At 42.2% G+C, this 18,266-nt stretch overlaps 1 protein-coding gene across 13 annotated transcripts in view; it reads left to right on the forward strand.

Annotated features, from left to right (window-relative positions):
- The window catches only part of Mast2 (microtubule associated serine/threonine kinase 2), a 176,464-nt gene that overhangs the window by 129,102 nt on the left and 29,096 nt on the right, over positions 1-18,266 (forward strand). For all 13 annotated transcript variants that reach the window (XM_052715918.1, XM_052715908.1, XM_052715914.1 and 10 more), the window contains one exon: positions 15,050-15,125. In XM_052715918.1, coding sequence (XP_052571878.1) covers positions 15,050-15,125 — 76 coding nt within the window. The remainder of the gene's footprint in view (positions 1-15,049; positions 15,126-18,266) is intronic.

Consider the following 18,266-nt stretch of genomic DNA (forward strand, 5'->3'; position numbering starts at 1 on the left):
GTGTCATCAGAGACCTTTTAGGTGGTCTTGGCTGGTCAAACCTGATGTGTCTTAATCTGGAACAAATCCATAGCCTCTGGCTTTCTGTGGAAACAAAAGCAGAGCCTCCTTTCCAAAGCAACATATCCTTACATCCAAATTTTAAAGTCAAGGTACCTTTAAAATATACATTTTGGCATAACTCAACAGCTTTTGTAATCAAATGTTTTTCTGCAGTTAAAAATCCCAAAGACAACACAATCCAGATTCTCTGTGTGAAACTCATCTTTACGTGGCTTATTTTTTATATTAATTTTACTGTCTCTTTAAAGACTTTATTTTTTAAAACTATGTATTTGTTTTTATACTGTATATATCACCTTTTTTTTGTTTCTTTTAAGCCTACGTATATTTTATATACATTTTAAACTATTACATCTGAATCTGTCTTATTGTGAATCTGTTGTTTTAAGCTGCAGCAGCTGTGGCTGCTGGCTCCGCCCACCTCAGTTTCCCAACATGGCGGCGGTATGCTTACCGCCAGCTCCCAGCAGCATGTAGCCCAGAAACCTCTTTTTTTGTTTTGTACTAGCAAAGACTAAATCCACCAAGCAGCTTAATGTGCCACTTGTAGAGGCCTCATTCCCGCCATATTGCAGGAGCATGCACGCACGCTAGGAACCCGCCAGTAGCTCAAACCGGCAGGCTGCCGCTAACTTGAAAGAGACAACTAGGAACTGTTTTTAGCTCCGTTTTAGAATCTTTTTTCTCAGTTTTTAGGTGGAAACTCTTGCCCCACGTTGGATTGTGATTTATTTATTGACCAATCAGCAGCACATTTGACATACAGACCATCCCACAGCAGTTTTGGGTTTTTTGTTTGTTTTGTTTTTCGAGACAGGGTTTTTCTGTGTAGCTTTTGGAGCCTGTCCTGGAACTCACTCAGTAGCCCAGGCTGGCGTCAAACTCACAGAGATCTGCCTGCTTCTGCCTCCGGAGTTCTGGGATTAAAGGCGTTTGCCACCACTGCCCGGCGAATTTTTTTTTATTTTATTAAACTTTTTTTTTAAATTTATTCTTTGTGTCTTTCACATTGTGCATCTTAATCTCATTTGTTTCCCATCCCTTTGTAACCGCCCTCTGCCCTTGCAACCTCCCCTACAAAATAAAATAAAATTTAAGAGAAAAAAAGAAAAGGGAAGAAAATCTCATCATGGAAGCTGTAGTGTGACATACTGAGTCACGCAGTAAACCCTTTTGTCTATATATCTGTACATTCAAGTGTTCTTTGCCAAGAGTCATTGGTCTGGTTCGGGTCCTCTGGTTTCTGCTACACTATCGATGCTGGGCCCTCACTGGGACTCCTCTTGGATATCCTGTTGTTGCACATGAAGACTTTTGGGTCTTCATGTGCTTCAGAAGATCATAGATGGGGTGGATGTTGGGGCAGGTTCTGGGTCTGCGTAGTTGGAGGGTTGGCCAGCCTGCCAGCTCTCCCCCTGCCTTCACCACCAAGGTGGGCTCTCCAGCATTGCCCTGGCTAGTTCACCCCTTGCAGTGATGAGCAAGGGGCGGGGCCAGTTCTCCTACTTTGACACCCTCAGGATCCACTCTCCCACACCTACACCTTCAGGGCCAGCTCTACTGTGGTGCCCAGGCAAGATATAGGGGCCACTCTCCTTTGTGCTGCAGCTGGTGAGTGACAGGGACAGCTGTCCAGTTCTTGTGACCTCAGGGCCAGCTCTCCCACCTGCCACAGGCATTGAGGGGCAAGGTTGGGGGAGGGCATCTCTCCTCCCACCCACACCACCATATGGCAGATGAGGGGTGGGGCCAGATCTTCTATGCTCACGTTCTTGGAGCAGTTTACCCCTACCCTACCCCTATCAATACAGTCAGCCCTACTGTGCTGCCCAGGCGAGGTGCAGGGTCCACTTTACTGTGTGCTACAGCTGGTATGGGGGAGAGTCAGCTCCCTCATCTGTCGAAGCTGATACGAGGGAGACTAAGGAGCCACAGCTCTCCCATGCTCACAACTTTGGGGCTGGCTCACCCATACCTCCGCCAGCAGGGTTGGCTCTATTGTGTTGCCCAGGTGAAGTGCTGGGGAAGCTCTCCCACCTGCTTCAGCTGTAGATGGGCAAGGGGGCATCTCCCCACCCCTCACCCCTTGCCCATGCCACCATGTGGCATATGAGGAGGGGTGGGGCCAGATCTCCAAACCTCCCATGCTCACATTCTCTAGGCCCCTCACCTGTGGGTCCCACCCTCTCCCCCATTGACGGAGTTAGCTCTGCTGTACTGCCCTGATGAGGTGCAGGGTCCACTTTCCTGAGTGTTGTAGCTGGTAAAAGGGGAGGGTCAGCTGTCTCAACCGTGGAGGTGGCAGGGGCAAGAGGAGAGGGCATCTATTCCTCACCCCTACCACCATGTTGCAGATGAGGGAGAAAGTACCAGCCATGCCCCTCTCATGCCCTCAGGGCTGGCTCACTGGTACCCCTGTCTACAGAATCAACTCTACTGTGTCGCCCAGTTGAGGCGCAGGCCTGTTCTCTTGAGTACTGCAGGTGTTGAGGGGTATGAAGGCCCACGAAGGTTTCTTAGAGAGATCTAAGAAACTTGTTTTACCCAGCAGAGCTGCATTATAGTATTGCTTGACCATGTGTGGGGTTACCAGGTGATTGGAAGGGTCTGTACTTGGCTGTGCTAAGGGGAGGTCTTTTGCTTCACCCCTTGGCATTCCTATAAAAGGCCCTTTAGAAGGTATAGAAGGGGCCGGTGGATATTGATCCAGGCCCTCCTGAGGCTATCCTGTGTTTCTGTTTCTCTCCTCTATCTTTCTACCTAATATCTCTTATCCATCTCTCAAGAGTACCCTGGGAAAAAAGTGGGGGCGGATTCCCTCATAGAGTGGTGAGAGGAGGAGGGCATCTTTTCCTCACTCATGCTACCACCTGAGAGACAGAGGGGCACGACCTGCTCTCCCCTTCTCACACCCTCAGGGCCAGCTTACCGATGCCCAGTGAACAGGGTCAGCTCTATTGTGGTGCCCAGGTAAGGTGTAGGACTCTTTCTCCTGAGTGTTTCAGCCAGTGAGGGACAGGACCAGTTCACCCCGGTGTTGAAGCCAGTAAGAACTCTGTACAGCTCTATCCTCTCGGCCTTCAGTGGTATCAGGAGCCATGGACATCAACACAGACCATGGGTGCAACAGGGCCATGAATCCAGACATGGGCCCCAGCAGCAGCCCAGGCCCAGACATCACAATGGCCCTCAGTGACAATCAAGCCACCCACTTCAGCCAGCTCCTCACTGCTTTCACCTCTTCAGATATGCCTCTGTCCACAGGAAATGAATCATTCTGTCTGTCTCTTTCCCATATTACACCATGCATTTGCTCTCCATAATAGTGCCTGTCTGCTCGGTGCCATAAGGCGTAGGGCAGAAGCATGCATCCTCCTCTGAGCCCAAGGCACTCGGCCCTGGGTCTTCATTTGGGTCTCTTTGCCCCTCTCAGTCTCCGCCCTGGGTCTTTGTTTGGGTCTCTTTGCCCTTCTCAGTCTGTTATGGCACTGGCCAAAAGAGTGAATTTTATATGATTATTAGAATGCACTTTGGGGATGGGAGGACAGAGTCTCCTTTTGTAATCCTGGGTGTCCTAGAACTTGTTCTGTAGATGTATACTTAGTAAAGGTAAAGTGAGGAAGTATTTAGCCTCAAAATTGAGATAATGTTGACCTTTAGTGAGGCGGGAAAGGGTATTGATTGGAAATGATTATGTAGATGGCTTTGGAGGGTAACACTGTTACTCTTGCTTTCTACAGGGGTTCTTGTTATGTACTTGTGTTTCTTTATAACCAGACTGTAAGAGAAGCAGCTGATTCAAGGTCAACTGGCTGTTACTGTTTTGTTTTTGATTGTTGTTTCATTATAACTTACAATTACTTGTTTTTGAACCTCTTCTCCACCCAGTAAATTGCTTGCTAAAGTCCAAAAAACTTGTTTACTAGGCTGCTGGATTTTCTCTCTTTTCTTTAAAGCATTAATATCCTAACATGCTAATCTTCCCCAAGATAAGTCTAATTTAAACTGATGTTTTTATTCTATTGTAAATTTCAGTAACCTTTTGGACTTTTTAATGTAAAATAAGTATTTGAAAAGGAGAGACTCACAATAAACGTAGATATGCAAATATTCTGTTAGACTTTGGCATCTGTAATATACTATAATAAATTCCTGGCACAGGAGTGCTTTTTTGTTAAAGTGGTGACTCATGGTGAACCTCTAAGGTAGTTTCAGGCTGAGGTCACCAGAGTGGTTACAGGGTGGGACTTTGAGCCAACCTGAACTCCAGGAAAGAGACTAGGCCTCAAGATTGAGTTGACTATGTAATGAAATCCCAGTTTAAAAACAAAAAACAAACAAACAAAAAAAACCTCTTGACTCAAAGTTCAGTAGAGCTTCCTGATTTGTAAACACGTTTATGTGCTGATAGTGTGATACTCCCTTACTCCACAGAGCAGGCACAGAAGCTCTGATTTCCCTCACAGACCTAACCCTCCCCCTGGTATGTATGTATGTATGTATATATGTATGTATGTACGTGTGTGTGTGTGTATACATATATATATATATGTTTTGTTTTGTTTTTTTTTGGTTTTTCGAGACAGGATTTCTCTGTGTACCTTTGGCACCTTTCCTGGAACTTACTCTGTAACCCAGGCTGGCCTTGAACTCACAGAGATCCACCTGCCTCTGCTCCTGAGTGCTGGGGTTAAAGGCGTGCACTACCATCGCCTGGCCTATTTTTTTATAATACAACTGGAATAGGTGTATTATGTTCTTGAGTTCTAGTGAATTATTGAACCCTTAAGGGAAACTATGGGGACTCAACAAATTTGTGGCCAGTCAGTTAGAAACACAGATGGTCTTAAAGACCCCTACCCCAGGGGTTGGAACTGTTTTTAGAAGTATGGAAGTCTTGTTGAAGAATTTGCTCTTAACCTGTCTGAGATCTACACTAAGGCTTTATGTTTTTTCTCAGAGCTGAACTATAGTACCCTAGTTAGAGGTGGGGTCAGAATAGTTCTGCATTATTGGAGGGAATGTTTCTATTCCCCTAGACTACCAGGCCGTAGGAACCCATCATTATTTCCCCTTGCTTTACAAAAGCTTTTTTTTTTTTTTTTTGCCAAAAACTTTCACAACCCCCTGCCACCCCACTGTATACACACTATACCCTCTCATTAATTAATTAAAAACAAATCCCAAAGATTTCTCTTATTGTTTCTTTTACTAGGTTATCATTAAATTTCATGGTGAACAAAAAATATTTTATATCGTTTAAATCCTTTAAATGTATTGCATTTTTTATGATGGCTCTGAATATGATTGTGGTAGTTTGAGTGTAATTGGCCCCCATAGTCTCATAGGGAGTGGCATTATTAGGAGGTGTGGCTTTGTTGGAGTGGGTATGGACTTGTTGGAGGAAGTGTGTCACTGTGGGAGAGGGCTTTGAGATCTCTTTTGCTCAAGCTTCCCTCAGTGTGACTGTCAGTCGACTTCTTGTTGCCTGCAAGACGTAGGACTCTCAGCTGTTGTTCCAGCACCACATCTGCCTGCCCACTGCCTTGCTGCCATTATGATGATAATGGACTGAATCTCTGAAACTAATCAAGCCCCCCCAATTATAAGAGTTATAAGAGTTGCCATGGTTGTAGTGTCTTTTCACAGCAATAGAGACCTAAGACAGTGATAATCTATCATTGAAAAGCATGTATATTCTACTGTTGTACTGTATCACTGTGTACTAATAGGTATTTATCTTCTAGTTTGAATCTTATATCTGTTTAACTTTTTCTAGCTATGGCCATTGAAAGGAAGTCTCTTCATTTGGTTCCTGTTCTCCTGTGAAATTCTCCCATTGGTGCTGTTTTGTTTCTGATTTCGCTTTGTAGATGATTTGTGACTTCTTTGCCTTCTAACACTATGAAATATTCCCTGCTCATCTATGTTTCTTATCTCAGTCTTAGAATCAGCCATTTCTTCAAGAAGCTTGAATTCTTTTTGAAGGGGAGAGCAATATTAGAAACCAAGACCTGAGTGACAGCTTTGCTGTTGGAGTGTCATCTTTCTTTTAGGCACTCTTAGCTGCTGGATTTTATATAGTTTTGTTATTTACTCTAGCCTGTGTATATACACATCTATAAATTCTAAGCAGACAGCTGTTTTTATTTTGACACTTGAGTCCTTCCTGAAGTTTCCATCTCTAATCCATTATGACATGGATCATTCCCTTTTTTCTCTTTGCTGATCTATAGATTTCCATTTCAACAATGAGAAACCTAGCTCCTACATCTGCTGTCCATATATTTACTTACTTGTTTACAGTACACATGCATGGTAATGCCAGAATTGTTAACTTATATTCTGTAGGAAACAACTTTGTCAGCTTGAGTTCAGAACTTCCTTTTGTAGTTCCTTTTGCCCTTAGTCTTAAGACTCCTCCTCCCTCCTCGTCCTCCTCCTACTCCTCCTCTTCTTTTCTTTTTTTTTTTTTTTTTGTTATTGTTTTTGTTTTTTCGAGACAGGGTTTCTCTGTGTAGCTTTTGGAACCTGCCCTGGAACTCACTTTGTAGACCAGGCTGGCCTCGAACTCACATAGATTTACCTGCCTCTGCCTCCTGACTGCCACTGCCCAGCAAGACTCCACTTCTGAAGTTTCTTATGTCAACAGTTTTTCTCCACTCCTTGAATGGCATTGCTTTATGCATTTGTTTTGTTTGGGGTTTTTGTTTGTTTTGTTTTTGTGGTGTTTTTGTTTTGTTTTTTGAGACAGGGCTTCACTTTGTAGCCCTGGATGTCTTGGAACTCACTCTGTAGACCTGGCTGGCCTCAAACTCTCAAGTGCTTAGATTAAAGGTGTATGCCACCACCACCTGGTACTTCATGCATTTGTAATGTGGTTAGAGTAATGCGATTAAATAGCTACCAATGCACTCCATGGAAATAGCTTAATGATTATAGCAATTTATTGGGGGATTAACTCACAATACAGGAAACTCACAGTACAGAAAATAAAGATTGAAGCCTGGTCCAGGGCTGCTCTCTGGAGAGCTCTGCCCTGATCCACACCAGCATCCAAGACCACAGGGTCTCAAAAAGAGTGAACACATATGTCATCCCAGGTCTTAAGGGGTCCCCATCTGGGCCACGCCCGGGGGCGGGGGCAGGTACCTAGCAATTACCTGCTGCCTCACTAAGGGTGGTGCTTCAGGGTAAGGCACAGAAAACCACTCCTACATCTCCCCCTTTTTTCTAAGGAAGAAAGTTCTAACCTAACACAAAACTATATACAATACGAATAATCATTAAGGAAAAATGAAGGATAATGATATAAACAAATGGAACTACAACCAACAAGAGCAACATCAAACAAGAGACACATACTAAAATTGAGAGCATAGGTAAATGGCATGTTATAGAGATAAAGGTGTCCTATCCTGAAGAACCTGAGTCTAATACTTAATGTGTTCTAGCTAAGATACAAGAAGATTGGAACTGTAACTTAGTCTTCAATCCCATCAAAGACCTGAGAAGGAATACAATAATACCTGAGAAAATGGGAGATGGACACAAGCAATTCTCAGGAATCTTGCAAGAGTAGATAGAGACAGCGGGCAGCCTGGACAGTCACCTAAACTTTCTCAGCATCATTGGTGCATTAAAATTGGCTACAGGCCTAGTAGAGTATATGACAGACCATTTTTAGAAGCAGGAATTTTGAAAGACCATCTTACCCTGTCTCAGCAGAGTTCAGTAGTCACTTTTCCTTGTATCCTGCTTATCCAGAAAGGACAGCATTCTTACTGTCAGCAGTTGAGGCAAGGGCAGTTCTTTGCCCAGTAGGCCATTTTGTGCCAAGAAGAAATCAAACTTCCAAATGGAAATGTCTTAGAAACCCAACATTCTTTTGGGATCAAACCGATGCTGCCAGGAGCAATCATATCTCACATCAACAGAATTCTAATAAATGCCATATTCTCTAGGTCTATCAAGTGTTTGTTGACTACCAGAAGGTGGTTTTAGTCTCAGCTCTTAGCTACTGCTCTGACCTCTTGGGCTTTTAACTCTGCATTTGGCTATGTGTTTCTTATTTAATAAGACTGTTACATCTACATTTGGAGCCCCACATTGGGCGCCATTCCATACAAGAGGCTGGTGTAGGCCTCCACCGACACCCACAACCTCCAGCCCAAGACGCTCCTTAGAGAGGCCACCTGGTCTCAGGGCAAAGACCAAATCTAGTGCCAACACACACTGCAACCCACCGCAGCCTACTCTCGGCCTTCCCCAGCCAGTGCCCCATCCCACAGGCCCAGCCCAGCTAGGACCAGCCTCGGTCGGAACGTAGGGGCTCTACTCTGCCCACGAGGTTCCCGTCCACTGGGAGAAGTGAGGACTGTGACAGGAGCAACCCACTGGCCCACTCTTTTATTAAATGCCAGTCTACCATTGAGAGGGGAAGGACGGCAGCAGCAGCGGGTGATAAAAAGGCGGTTTTAGTCTCAGCTCTTAGCTACTGCTCTGACCTCTTGGGCTTTTAACTCTGTATTTGGCTCTGTGTTTCTTATTTAATAAGACTGTTACATCTACAACTACCTGTCCATCTCACCTATGTATCTGTAAATCTGGACAGCCTAACTAACATAACTGTAGACATGACAAGCATAAGTAACTATAAATCTTTAAATCTTATCTATGGAAATAACCTAAGGACTAAGGCTTCATGTAAACAATCTGTAAGCAAATATATGGTCAAAGGACAATGACCTCAAAATTGTGACAATACACAAAATGGCTTAAATAGAGGTAGGAATGTATAGTGCAATATGCAATATGACAATAATCTTAAATATGTATCAATATACAAAATATCCTAAACAGAGGTAGAACATACATATAATATGACAAATATAATTTTGCATTTGTATCTATACAAAATATTTCATATAAGAGTAGAAATATATGTACATTATAACAAATATAGTTCTGTATTTGTATCAATATACAAATTACCTTAAATAGAAATATAAAAAATAGTTTACATTTGTATCAATATACAAGAATCCATAACAGTGCAAATTATCTAAGGCTGATATATTACTTAATTAGTTTTCTAATATATACAATAATCTACCTTAATATCCTATACCTATCCATTCCCCTTTTTCTTTTCTTAAGGAGAATACTGAGTCCAATATTTTCTTCCACCCCCAACCTTATAACCATTATCCATAACCCTGAAAAACATGAATCCTTTGGGAGAAAGGGCGTCATTTTCTTAGATTAGCTTCCTGATGTTTAGGGGGTGATGATATCTCTGTGGGGTCCTATAAGAAAGCTCAGATAGTTAGGTCTCAATTGGACTAAGTATAGATTCTGCAGCAAGTCTTAAGAGTAATGGGTAAGGTTGTCTGAGATTCTGGCCAGAAGTGTAGTATGATGAACCATCTTATCATGGAACTGTCTTGAAGAGTTTTCAGTCCAAGTTGATCATTGAATAATGTACATGAATACCATGGCATCATTCTGGACTAGGTAGTTGTTATGGGACTCCATCTTCCTTCTGGAGACTTTAGAGATTGCTATTGGAAAGACTTATTATTTACTCTTAAAAACTTGAACATTTTCAATATCAAGATGGAAAGTTTTGGATTTATACTGGATAGAGAAAGAATCCTTCAATGGTGGGGAAAAGCATAGAAAGAAATAGAATCTGGACTATAATGGTCCCTAAATTATTGGTTTTCTTCTGTCTCACACCAGTTGGCTCTTCTGATGTGAGACAGAATCTCCTGATTTTTCTTTTAGTAATATGTTTGGGTTTAGAGAAGGAGAGAGCCACATTCCAACTCCAAAGCCAGCTTGATTTATAATTGAATTGGGACCACAACTATTCTAGAGTTAAAGAGATATTAATGTTAGGCAGTGAGATATTACCCTGTAGAGGATATTGGTACGAATAGATTCTTTCCTTCTGTTGTATACGTCTGGATATCCAAGGCCTTATGATTTCTGAAAGATGGGTATTTGTATTATCCTGTAAAGAAAGAAAACAGAACCTTGCCCCAACCCTTGTTTGTTAAATTTTTCTTACAACTTACAGAGATGTCACATCAGTGGATGAGCTTTTACTTCTCGTCAATGGGTTTCTCCTGTTCAAATCAAATTTTTATTAATTTTTTGGTATCCATAGCTTTTCTTCTCCTGTAGAGACAAAAGCAAAACCCCTTCCCCAACGTAGGACATACCCTGGTTTCCATTCTGAGGTCAACACATCTTTGAAATAAACCGGTTTAGCTCAGAGAAGTTTTTTCTGTTGTCCAATGTCTCTCCACAGTTGTTCCTTTCTCATTAGCATTGAGAAAATTCAAGGTTAATAAAGCATTATGCAATCTATTTCTAGGAGTCATTGTTACCAGTTGCTGTTTTGTAGCATGAATCTTAAATGGTCTTATTAATAAAATCAAATCCAGGGCCAGGTATTGGGGTGAATGCTGGAAGATCAGAGAAGCAGAACAAGCCACAGCTTCCTCGCCTCACCAGTTCCTCAGCTGGTCCTGTTTCCTCAGACTGGAAGCCTCTGTGTCCTCATCCAGAATAAATCTCAGCTGAACTGCTGCTAGAAGCCTGAAAGCTTAACCAGCCAAATGCTTCTACTTTCTGGTCTTCACGCCTTGTATATCTTTCTGCCTTCTGCCATCACTCCCTGGGATTAAAGGCTCACTTCTTGGGACTAAAGAGTGTGTCACCATGTCTGGCTGTTTTCGATGTGGCCTTGAACTCACAGAGATCCATGCCTCCAGAAGGCTAGGATTAAAGGTGTGAGTGCCACCATTTTCTAGCCTTTGTATCTAGTGGCTGTTCTGTCTCTGACCCCAGATAAGTTTATTAGGGTGCACAATATTTTGGGGAACACAATACCACCACACTGTTTATTCAGCATATCCTTTAAAGTTAGATTGGATTTTTCTATGACTACTTGGCCTGTGGAATTGTGTGGTATACCTGTAACATGCTTTATATTGTAATAAGCAAAAAACTGTCTGATTTTATTTGAGATATGCTGGGCATTGTCGATCTTAATTTGTACAAGTATTCCCATGATGGCCATAACTTCTAATAGGTGTGTAATCACAGAATCAGCCTTTTTAGAACTCATAGGAGTTGCCCATTGAAATCCTGAATAAGTGTCAATGGTATGGTATACATATTTTAATCTTCCAAATTCTGCGAAATAAAACACATCCATCTGCCAAATTTCATTTCTTTGTATACCTTTTGGATTGCTTCCTGCGGGTAATGGAGTAATGGGTAATTCTTATCAAATTCTGAGGCTTCTAGCACATTACTTATTAGTAACTAATCAGTCTCATCATTACCTTGTGCTAGAGGTCCTGGCAGACCCGAATGGGATGTTATGTGTGATATATATATATATATATATATATATATATATATATATATATATATATATATATATATATATATATATATATATAGGATGTTTCCTATTTCTGATGATTTCCTGTGATTGTGTGAGTAGTGAAGTTAATTCTGTATGATCAGGAATAAATTAGGCAATTTCAATATGTAAAACAACTCTGAGTCAGTGACTATATTGAGAGGTTCTGTGAAGTCCATCAGTACCATAAAAATGGCATACAGTTCTGCTTTTTGATTTGTATCCTGCTTTCCCTGATTTATTTGCATCAGTATAGAATGTGAGGACTCCAGAAATTGGCTTCTGCTGTACAGTGTGAAGAAGGACCCACTCAGTTCTCTTTATGAGTTCTATTCTCGTGCTTTTGGGATAACAGTTGTTAATCTCTCCCAAAAAGTTACTGCAGGCTCATTTTCTTTTTCTTTCCATAATGAGGAAATTTCTTCATTAGTTAAAGGTACTACAATTTCTACTGGGTCCATTCCTGTCAATGACGAAGTCTTAATTTTCCTTTTTGAATCAAACCAGACATCTTTTCCACATAAGTCTTACTTGGTTTACGTGGTAGAAATATCCATTCCAGTATAATATCTTCCCTCTGCATCAAAATCCCTGTGGGGGAGTGTCTGGAGGGGAGTATGACAAGAATGCACTTAAGTTCTGGATTCACACAATCCACATGTGCTTCTCATATTTTCATTTCTACTAGAGCCAATTCCTTCTCAGCTTTGACTGATTCTCTTGAACTATTTAAGTTGAACTAAAACTTAAATAGTTTTAATACCCTTTTAGGGTATTAGCCAAATTTACTAAGGATAGCCTATAAGTTGGAAATGCTTCCTAACAGTTTTTGAAAATCATTAAGAGGCCACATTCAATTAATAGAATCTCCTCTTTGTATTTTTTCAGGAGCACTTTTTAGTCTCCATCAAGGCAAAACTTTCTTTACTTCTTCAAACATGCTTTCTAATCCATATAATGATAAATTATGGATTGTGGAAATTCCACGCAAATTATTTCCAGTGGTTTTTGCACAAAATTTTGGCACAGGGTAGGGCTATTTCATATTCCCTGTGGGAGGACCTTCCATTGATATCTCTTGACTGGCTGGGGATTATTACAATTAGGTACTATGAAGGTGAATATTTCTCTATCATTTCTTGTAAAGGTATGGTAGTAGCACTGTTCAACCAGCAGGTGTTGCAGGTGTAGCACTGAAGCAGGTCCTGCTGTTGACTTTGACCTGTTTTGGCTTAAAGAAGCTATCAAGCAAATCCTACTGGGTGCACCACAACAGGCTGCGCGCCTGTGGGATGCGGGAAATGCAGTGGTGGGCCAGACTCAGCTGCTCACTCAGGGAATGGAAGGCCACAGCTTGCGTGTATGACCCAGGGAAGACCATGCAGCCACGGCAGGCCAGTGGGCCTAGGGTGGCATGGGCCAGCCAGCCAGGGGCAACACAGGCCGGCAGCCCTGGGACAGCGCACCTCTTCTCACACTATCACTAGGTGTACTCAGCGGCTATGGGGAACCTGGTGGGGGAGAGGGGGGGTCCGTAAGCTGTAGCTCAAATAGGGAACTGATGCCCAGAGAGCTGGGAAGGAAGGATGGAGGGAAGGAGTGAGAGAGGGAGGGAGCAGTACCTGCACGATTGTGGGCCAAACAGGTAACTCTGGGTCCCCAGGAGGGGTGGGAATTTTAAAAGAGATAGGGAAGTGTGGAAAGCATGTCACAGCAGCTGAGGAGGCCACCTGGGCATTTGGAGTTTGCCCTATGTGGGTGCCAGATAATGCGATTAAATCACTACCAATCTACAGAAATAGCTTAATATGAATTTATTGGGGGATTAACTTACAATACAGGAAACTCACAATACAAAAAATAGAGATTTTTTGTATGGTCCAGCACTGCTCTCCAGAGAGCTCTGTCCTGATCTGCACCAGCATCCAAGACCACAAAGAAAACGAGCATATACATCATCCCAGGTCTTAAAGGGCCACACCCTGGCGGGGGCAGGTACCTATCAATTACCTGCTGCCCCACTGGGGCTGTGCTTCAGGGGTAAGGCACAGACAACCACCCCTACATTAGAATCTTTTTATGCCTTGGGATCCTCTGACATCATACATGATTTATTTGAAATTTGCGTATCTTACCTGATTAGGTAGCAGCCCATAGTCATAACTACTTGGAAGGCTGAAACAGGAAGATCACTGAAGCTCAAGAGTTTTAGGCCACTTTAGGCATCTTAGTAAGATACACACACTTGGTTTCAAAAATCAAATTGTCAGGTTGTAAGTGAATCCCAGGCTGAGGCAAAAGGACTGAGAATTCAAAGACAACCTGTGCTTCTGTCTCAAAATGCCGGTAACTAGCATAAATGAAAGCACATTATTTTGTTCAGAGTTTTTTTTAGTAACAAAGTTAACAGGGATATATATGTGTGTGTGTGTGTGTGTGTGTGTGTGTGTGTGTGTGTGTGTGTGTGTGTGTGTGTGAAAACAAATTGAGAAGGTTGATCATGCTTTTCAGACCTCAGAGTTTAGATTTCCAGACATTTTATGGTATGCTTCTATCTTGAATTCCTGCCAGAGAACTTCTGTTTACCCTTAAGGTATGCACATTTCTGTTTAGCCCCTTGGATGCAGTGTTTGAAGATACATGTGCAAGTAACATTTAGATTAGACATCCTGTTGACTTTAGGAAAATCTTTAAGCCTTTGAAATACTGTAAATTGACCTCTTCCTAGAAGGGTAGGCAGCATATAAATTGCTGCTACATCTAGAATGGATGTTGGAAAGATATGGGTTGTCATAGGCACCTTGAGAGCAAGAGAGAAAAATCTCTGGCCTGTGAATGTATGCTGTGAATATGTCTTGCTGTGATTGGTTAATAAATAAAGCTGCATTGGCCTATGGCAAGGCAGCTTAGAGGCAGGCAGGAAATCCAGGCAGATATACTGGAGGAAGAAAAGCATAGTGAAGGAGACACTAGCCTGCCACCCAAGGAACAGCATGTCAGCAGATCAATAAGTCACAGAACACATGGCAAAACATAAATTAATAGAAATGGGTTAATTTAAGTTATAAGAGCTAGCTAGCAAGAAGCTTGCCATAGGCCATGCAATTTGTAATTAATATTGAGCCTCTGAATGATTATTTTATAAGTGGCTGAGGGACCATGTGGCTGGGTGGTACTGGAGAAACTTCCAACTACATTTAAGCTTTTATAAATAGCCATAAACTGAGCCGGGCAGTGGTGGCACATGCCTTTAATCCCAGCACTCGGGAGGCAGAGCCGGGCAGAACTCTGTGATTTTGAGGCCAGCCTGGTCTACAGAGCAAGATCCAGGACAGGCACCAAAACTACACAGAGAAACCCTGTCTCGCCCGAAAAACCAAAAAAAAAAAAAGTCATAAACTAATGATGAGAAAATAATCAGATACACTAACTTAATACTAGAGGAAGGTTTCTTATCTGAAAGTTCTACCAGTTCCACCCCACCCTCACCTCTCACCCTCAAAGCAAACCTCACAGAGGTTTCTTTTCCTTTCTCCACCACAGGTAACAGTCCCTTGGACAGCCCCCGGAATTTCTCTCCAAATGCTCCTGCTCACTTTTCCTTTGTTCCTGCCCGTAGGTAAGTTGCTTGAGAACCTCCTCTGACTGGCATATATGTGCTTCCCTCCCCCCACTTTGTGTAGCCTTGTCTGTCCTGGAACTCGCTCTATAGACCAGGCTGGCCTTGAACTCAGAGAACTGCCTACCTCTCAACTGATGGGATTTCCCATTTAGAACTAAAGACCAACTCTAACAACACCTTAAAACCAAACAACAAGCAAACAGACCCCCTAAATTAAAACAAAAACCCCACAAACTTGAAAGTTTGGCCAAGAGAGCATCTTAGAATAAGTTCTGAAAAGAAGTCACGTATGTGTAGAGAGCCTTAGCAGAAGGTCTGCAGGGACTCTGTCAACATAGACTTCTTCAGAGGCCACTTAATGTGGTCTAGCCATGGGTGGAGCTGTCAGAGTTGCTAGGAGAGGCCAAAGACAACACTATCACCTGCAAACAGGAGAGAAATTGGATGTACCAAATCCTTCCGAACTCATGTTATAAGTGAACCTATACTCTTTCTGTACCCATACTTGGGCTTCCAGATCAAAGCTGAGATTTATAACCCTTGTATTTGGGAGATCTTGTGAAGAAGGCAGCCTGTATGGTTTGTGTAGTAAGTTCTAGGCCAGCCAGGGCTACGTAGTGAGATCCTGCTTTTTAAAAAACAAAACAAAACAAGAATAAAAAACCCAACAAAAGCTGAGAAGAAAGGTATATTAGGTTCTTTAAGCTTCTTGGAACTAGATGGGATACAAGGTAAGAATGTTATTTTAGATCCTTCCTGGGACCAGAGCCCACCTTCTTATCTATCTTAGAATAGAGAATAACTCTCAATTAAGATATAGTAATATGGAATAAATTCTTAGGGCACCAGCGTCTTGTGTTTAAGATTATAAACAATGAATCCACTATTTTTCTGTTCAGTTGCAAATACACAATCACTTCAAAAGCAAAACTTGAACAAGGTAATTATAATCTGGGAAGATGACCAAAAAGGAAGGAGTTTTGATAGCTGGTAGTTCAAGGTAACCCAATCCACATGAAAGAGCACTGATTTGAAGGAAGACTCTGCCATTTGGAAAGCACACACATCAGCCAGGAGGCAGTGGTACATGCCTTTAATCCAGCACTCAGGAGACAGAAACAAGAGCCTCTCTGAGTTCGAGGCCAGCCTGGTCTACAGATCGAGTTCCAGGACAGCCAGGGCTATACAGAAAAACCTTGTCTTGGGGTGGTGTGGGAGTGGGGGGACTGCTTTCTTTCTTTTTTATTTCTTTCTTTCTTTCTTTCTTTTTTTTTCGAGACAGGGTTTCTCTGTGTAGCTTTAGAGCCTTTCCTGGAACTCACTCTGTAGCCCAGACTGGCCTCAAACTCACAGAGATCTGCCTCTGCCTTCTGAGAGCTGGGATTAAAGGCGTGCACCACTGCCGCCCAGGCTTCTTTTGTTTTGTTTTATTAATTTATTTAGTTTAATTTTATTTGCATTGGCATTTTTCCTGCATGTATGTCTGTGTGAGGGTGCTGGATCTTGGAGTTAGAGACAGCTATTAGCTGCCATGTGGGTGCTGGGAATTGAACCCTAGTCCTCTGGAAGAACAGTCATTGCTCTTCTGAGTCATCTCTCCAGCCTGGGACTACTTTCTTAAAAGGTGTAGCTGAGGGCTGGCGCTATAGCTCAATTGGTAGAAGATTTGTTTAATGTGCGCAAAACACCACATAAATGAGATATAATGACTCACATCTGTAATCCCAGCACTCAGGAGGTAGAAGCAAGAGGAATAGAACTTGAAGATCATCCTCAGCCACATATTGAATTGAAGACAGCCTGGGCTACGTGAGATCCCAGCACCCAGATGGCAACTGTCTGTAGTTCCAGTTCCAGGGGATCTGACACCCTCACACAGACATGCAGGCAAAACAGCAATGCATATAAAATAAAAATAAATAAATCATTAAAAAAATAAAGCAGAAACAAGAGATTGATGGAACTAGTACTTACTATTTACATTTCACCTGAGAAGAAATACAACCCATTTCTCCCTAGAATACTGTATGACTGAAAAGGATAGATGAGGAGGGGCTTGAAGGCTAACTTTAGTGCTTCTCTTCTCCTTGCTCAGTTGCCTTACTCTGAAGAAATCTCATGTGGGTTTGTTCTGTGAACTCAGGTGTCTCACATAACTTCCATCTGGTTAATCAAGGGTTCAGATGGGATCATCCTATAAGAATGTGCTGAACTGGTAAGAGTGAACTTAGATTAGTATGGCATTGGGTCATTTCCTATTCATGCTGTAAGTATTTACTGAGAACTAACTTTGAGCAGGCTCTTTGGGTGCTTAGTTATTCCGTGGTAACTCTGAACAGACACTCAGCTTTCTGGAAACTTCAGTCTTAATGGATAGTCTGTGTACTTGTCCTGGTATAAGGAAATTGTCCCTACACCTTAATGTAGTTGACTCATTCCTGTCATTCATATCCTAAATGTCAGCTCCTTACAGAGACCTTTTCTTTCTTTTCTTTTTCCCCTGAGACAGGGTTTCTCTGTGTAGTCCTAGATGTCCTGGAACTAGCTCTGTAGACCAGGCTGGCTTCAAACTCACAGAGATCCACCTGCCTCTGCCTCTCTTGTGCTGGGATTAAAGGCGTGCACCACCACCGCCTGGCGAGAGACTTTTTCTAACCACATAGTCTGAACATTCGTTATCAATCATTCCATTTCATCTTTAGTACTTTCCAGTGTGTGATATTTTCTTGCTTGTATGTTTTCTATCTTGCCTTAATTGGAATCAAATTATCTTTTAATTAGAGATCCCTTAAATGTATTGAAAACTGCCTCCTGGTAAATACATAACAAGCCCTTAGTGCTTATTGGTCAGATGTGTGGTGCAAGACAGTAAATGAAGAAGCAAAGGAATGCATAGTTATAAACAAAGGTTGGAGGTTTAGCTCTGTGAAGACCCTGGGGTCATCCTCAACTCTGAAAAAAAGGGCAGGGAAGACAAAATTATAAACTAATAAATACCTTAAATTGAAGGAACATGATACTGCATGAAAGAAAAGAAAGGAAACAGGGTCCCCATTGGGTGGATACATAAGGCCCCTCTGAAGGCTAAGAAGTAGTAGCTACTGAATACGGCACAAGGACGAAGACATAGAGACTATT

The sequence above is a fragment of the Peromyscus californicus genome, unplaced genomic scaffold (genome assembly GCF_007827085.1).
Source record: "Peromyscus californicus insignis strain IS unplaced genomic scaffold, ASM782708v3 Scaffold_5__1_contigs__length_169319896, whole genome shotgun sequence".
Classification (NCBI taxonomy): Eukaryota; Metazoa; Chordata; class Mammalia; order Rodentia; family Cricetidae; genus Peromyscus; species Peromyscus californicus.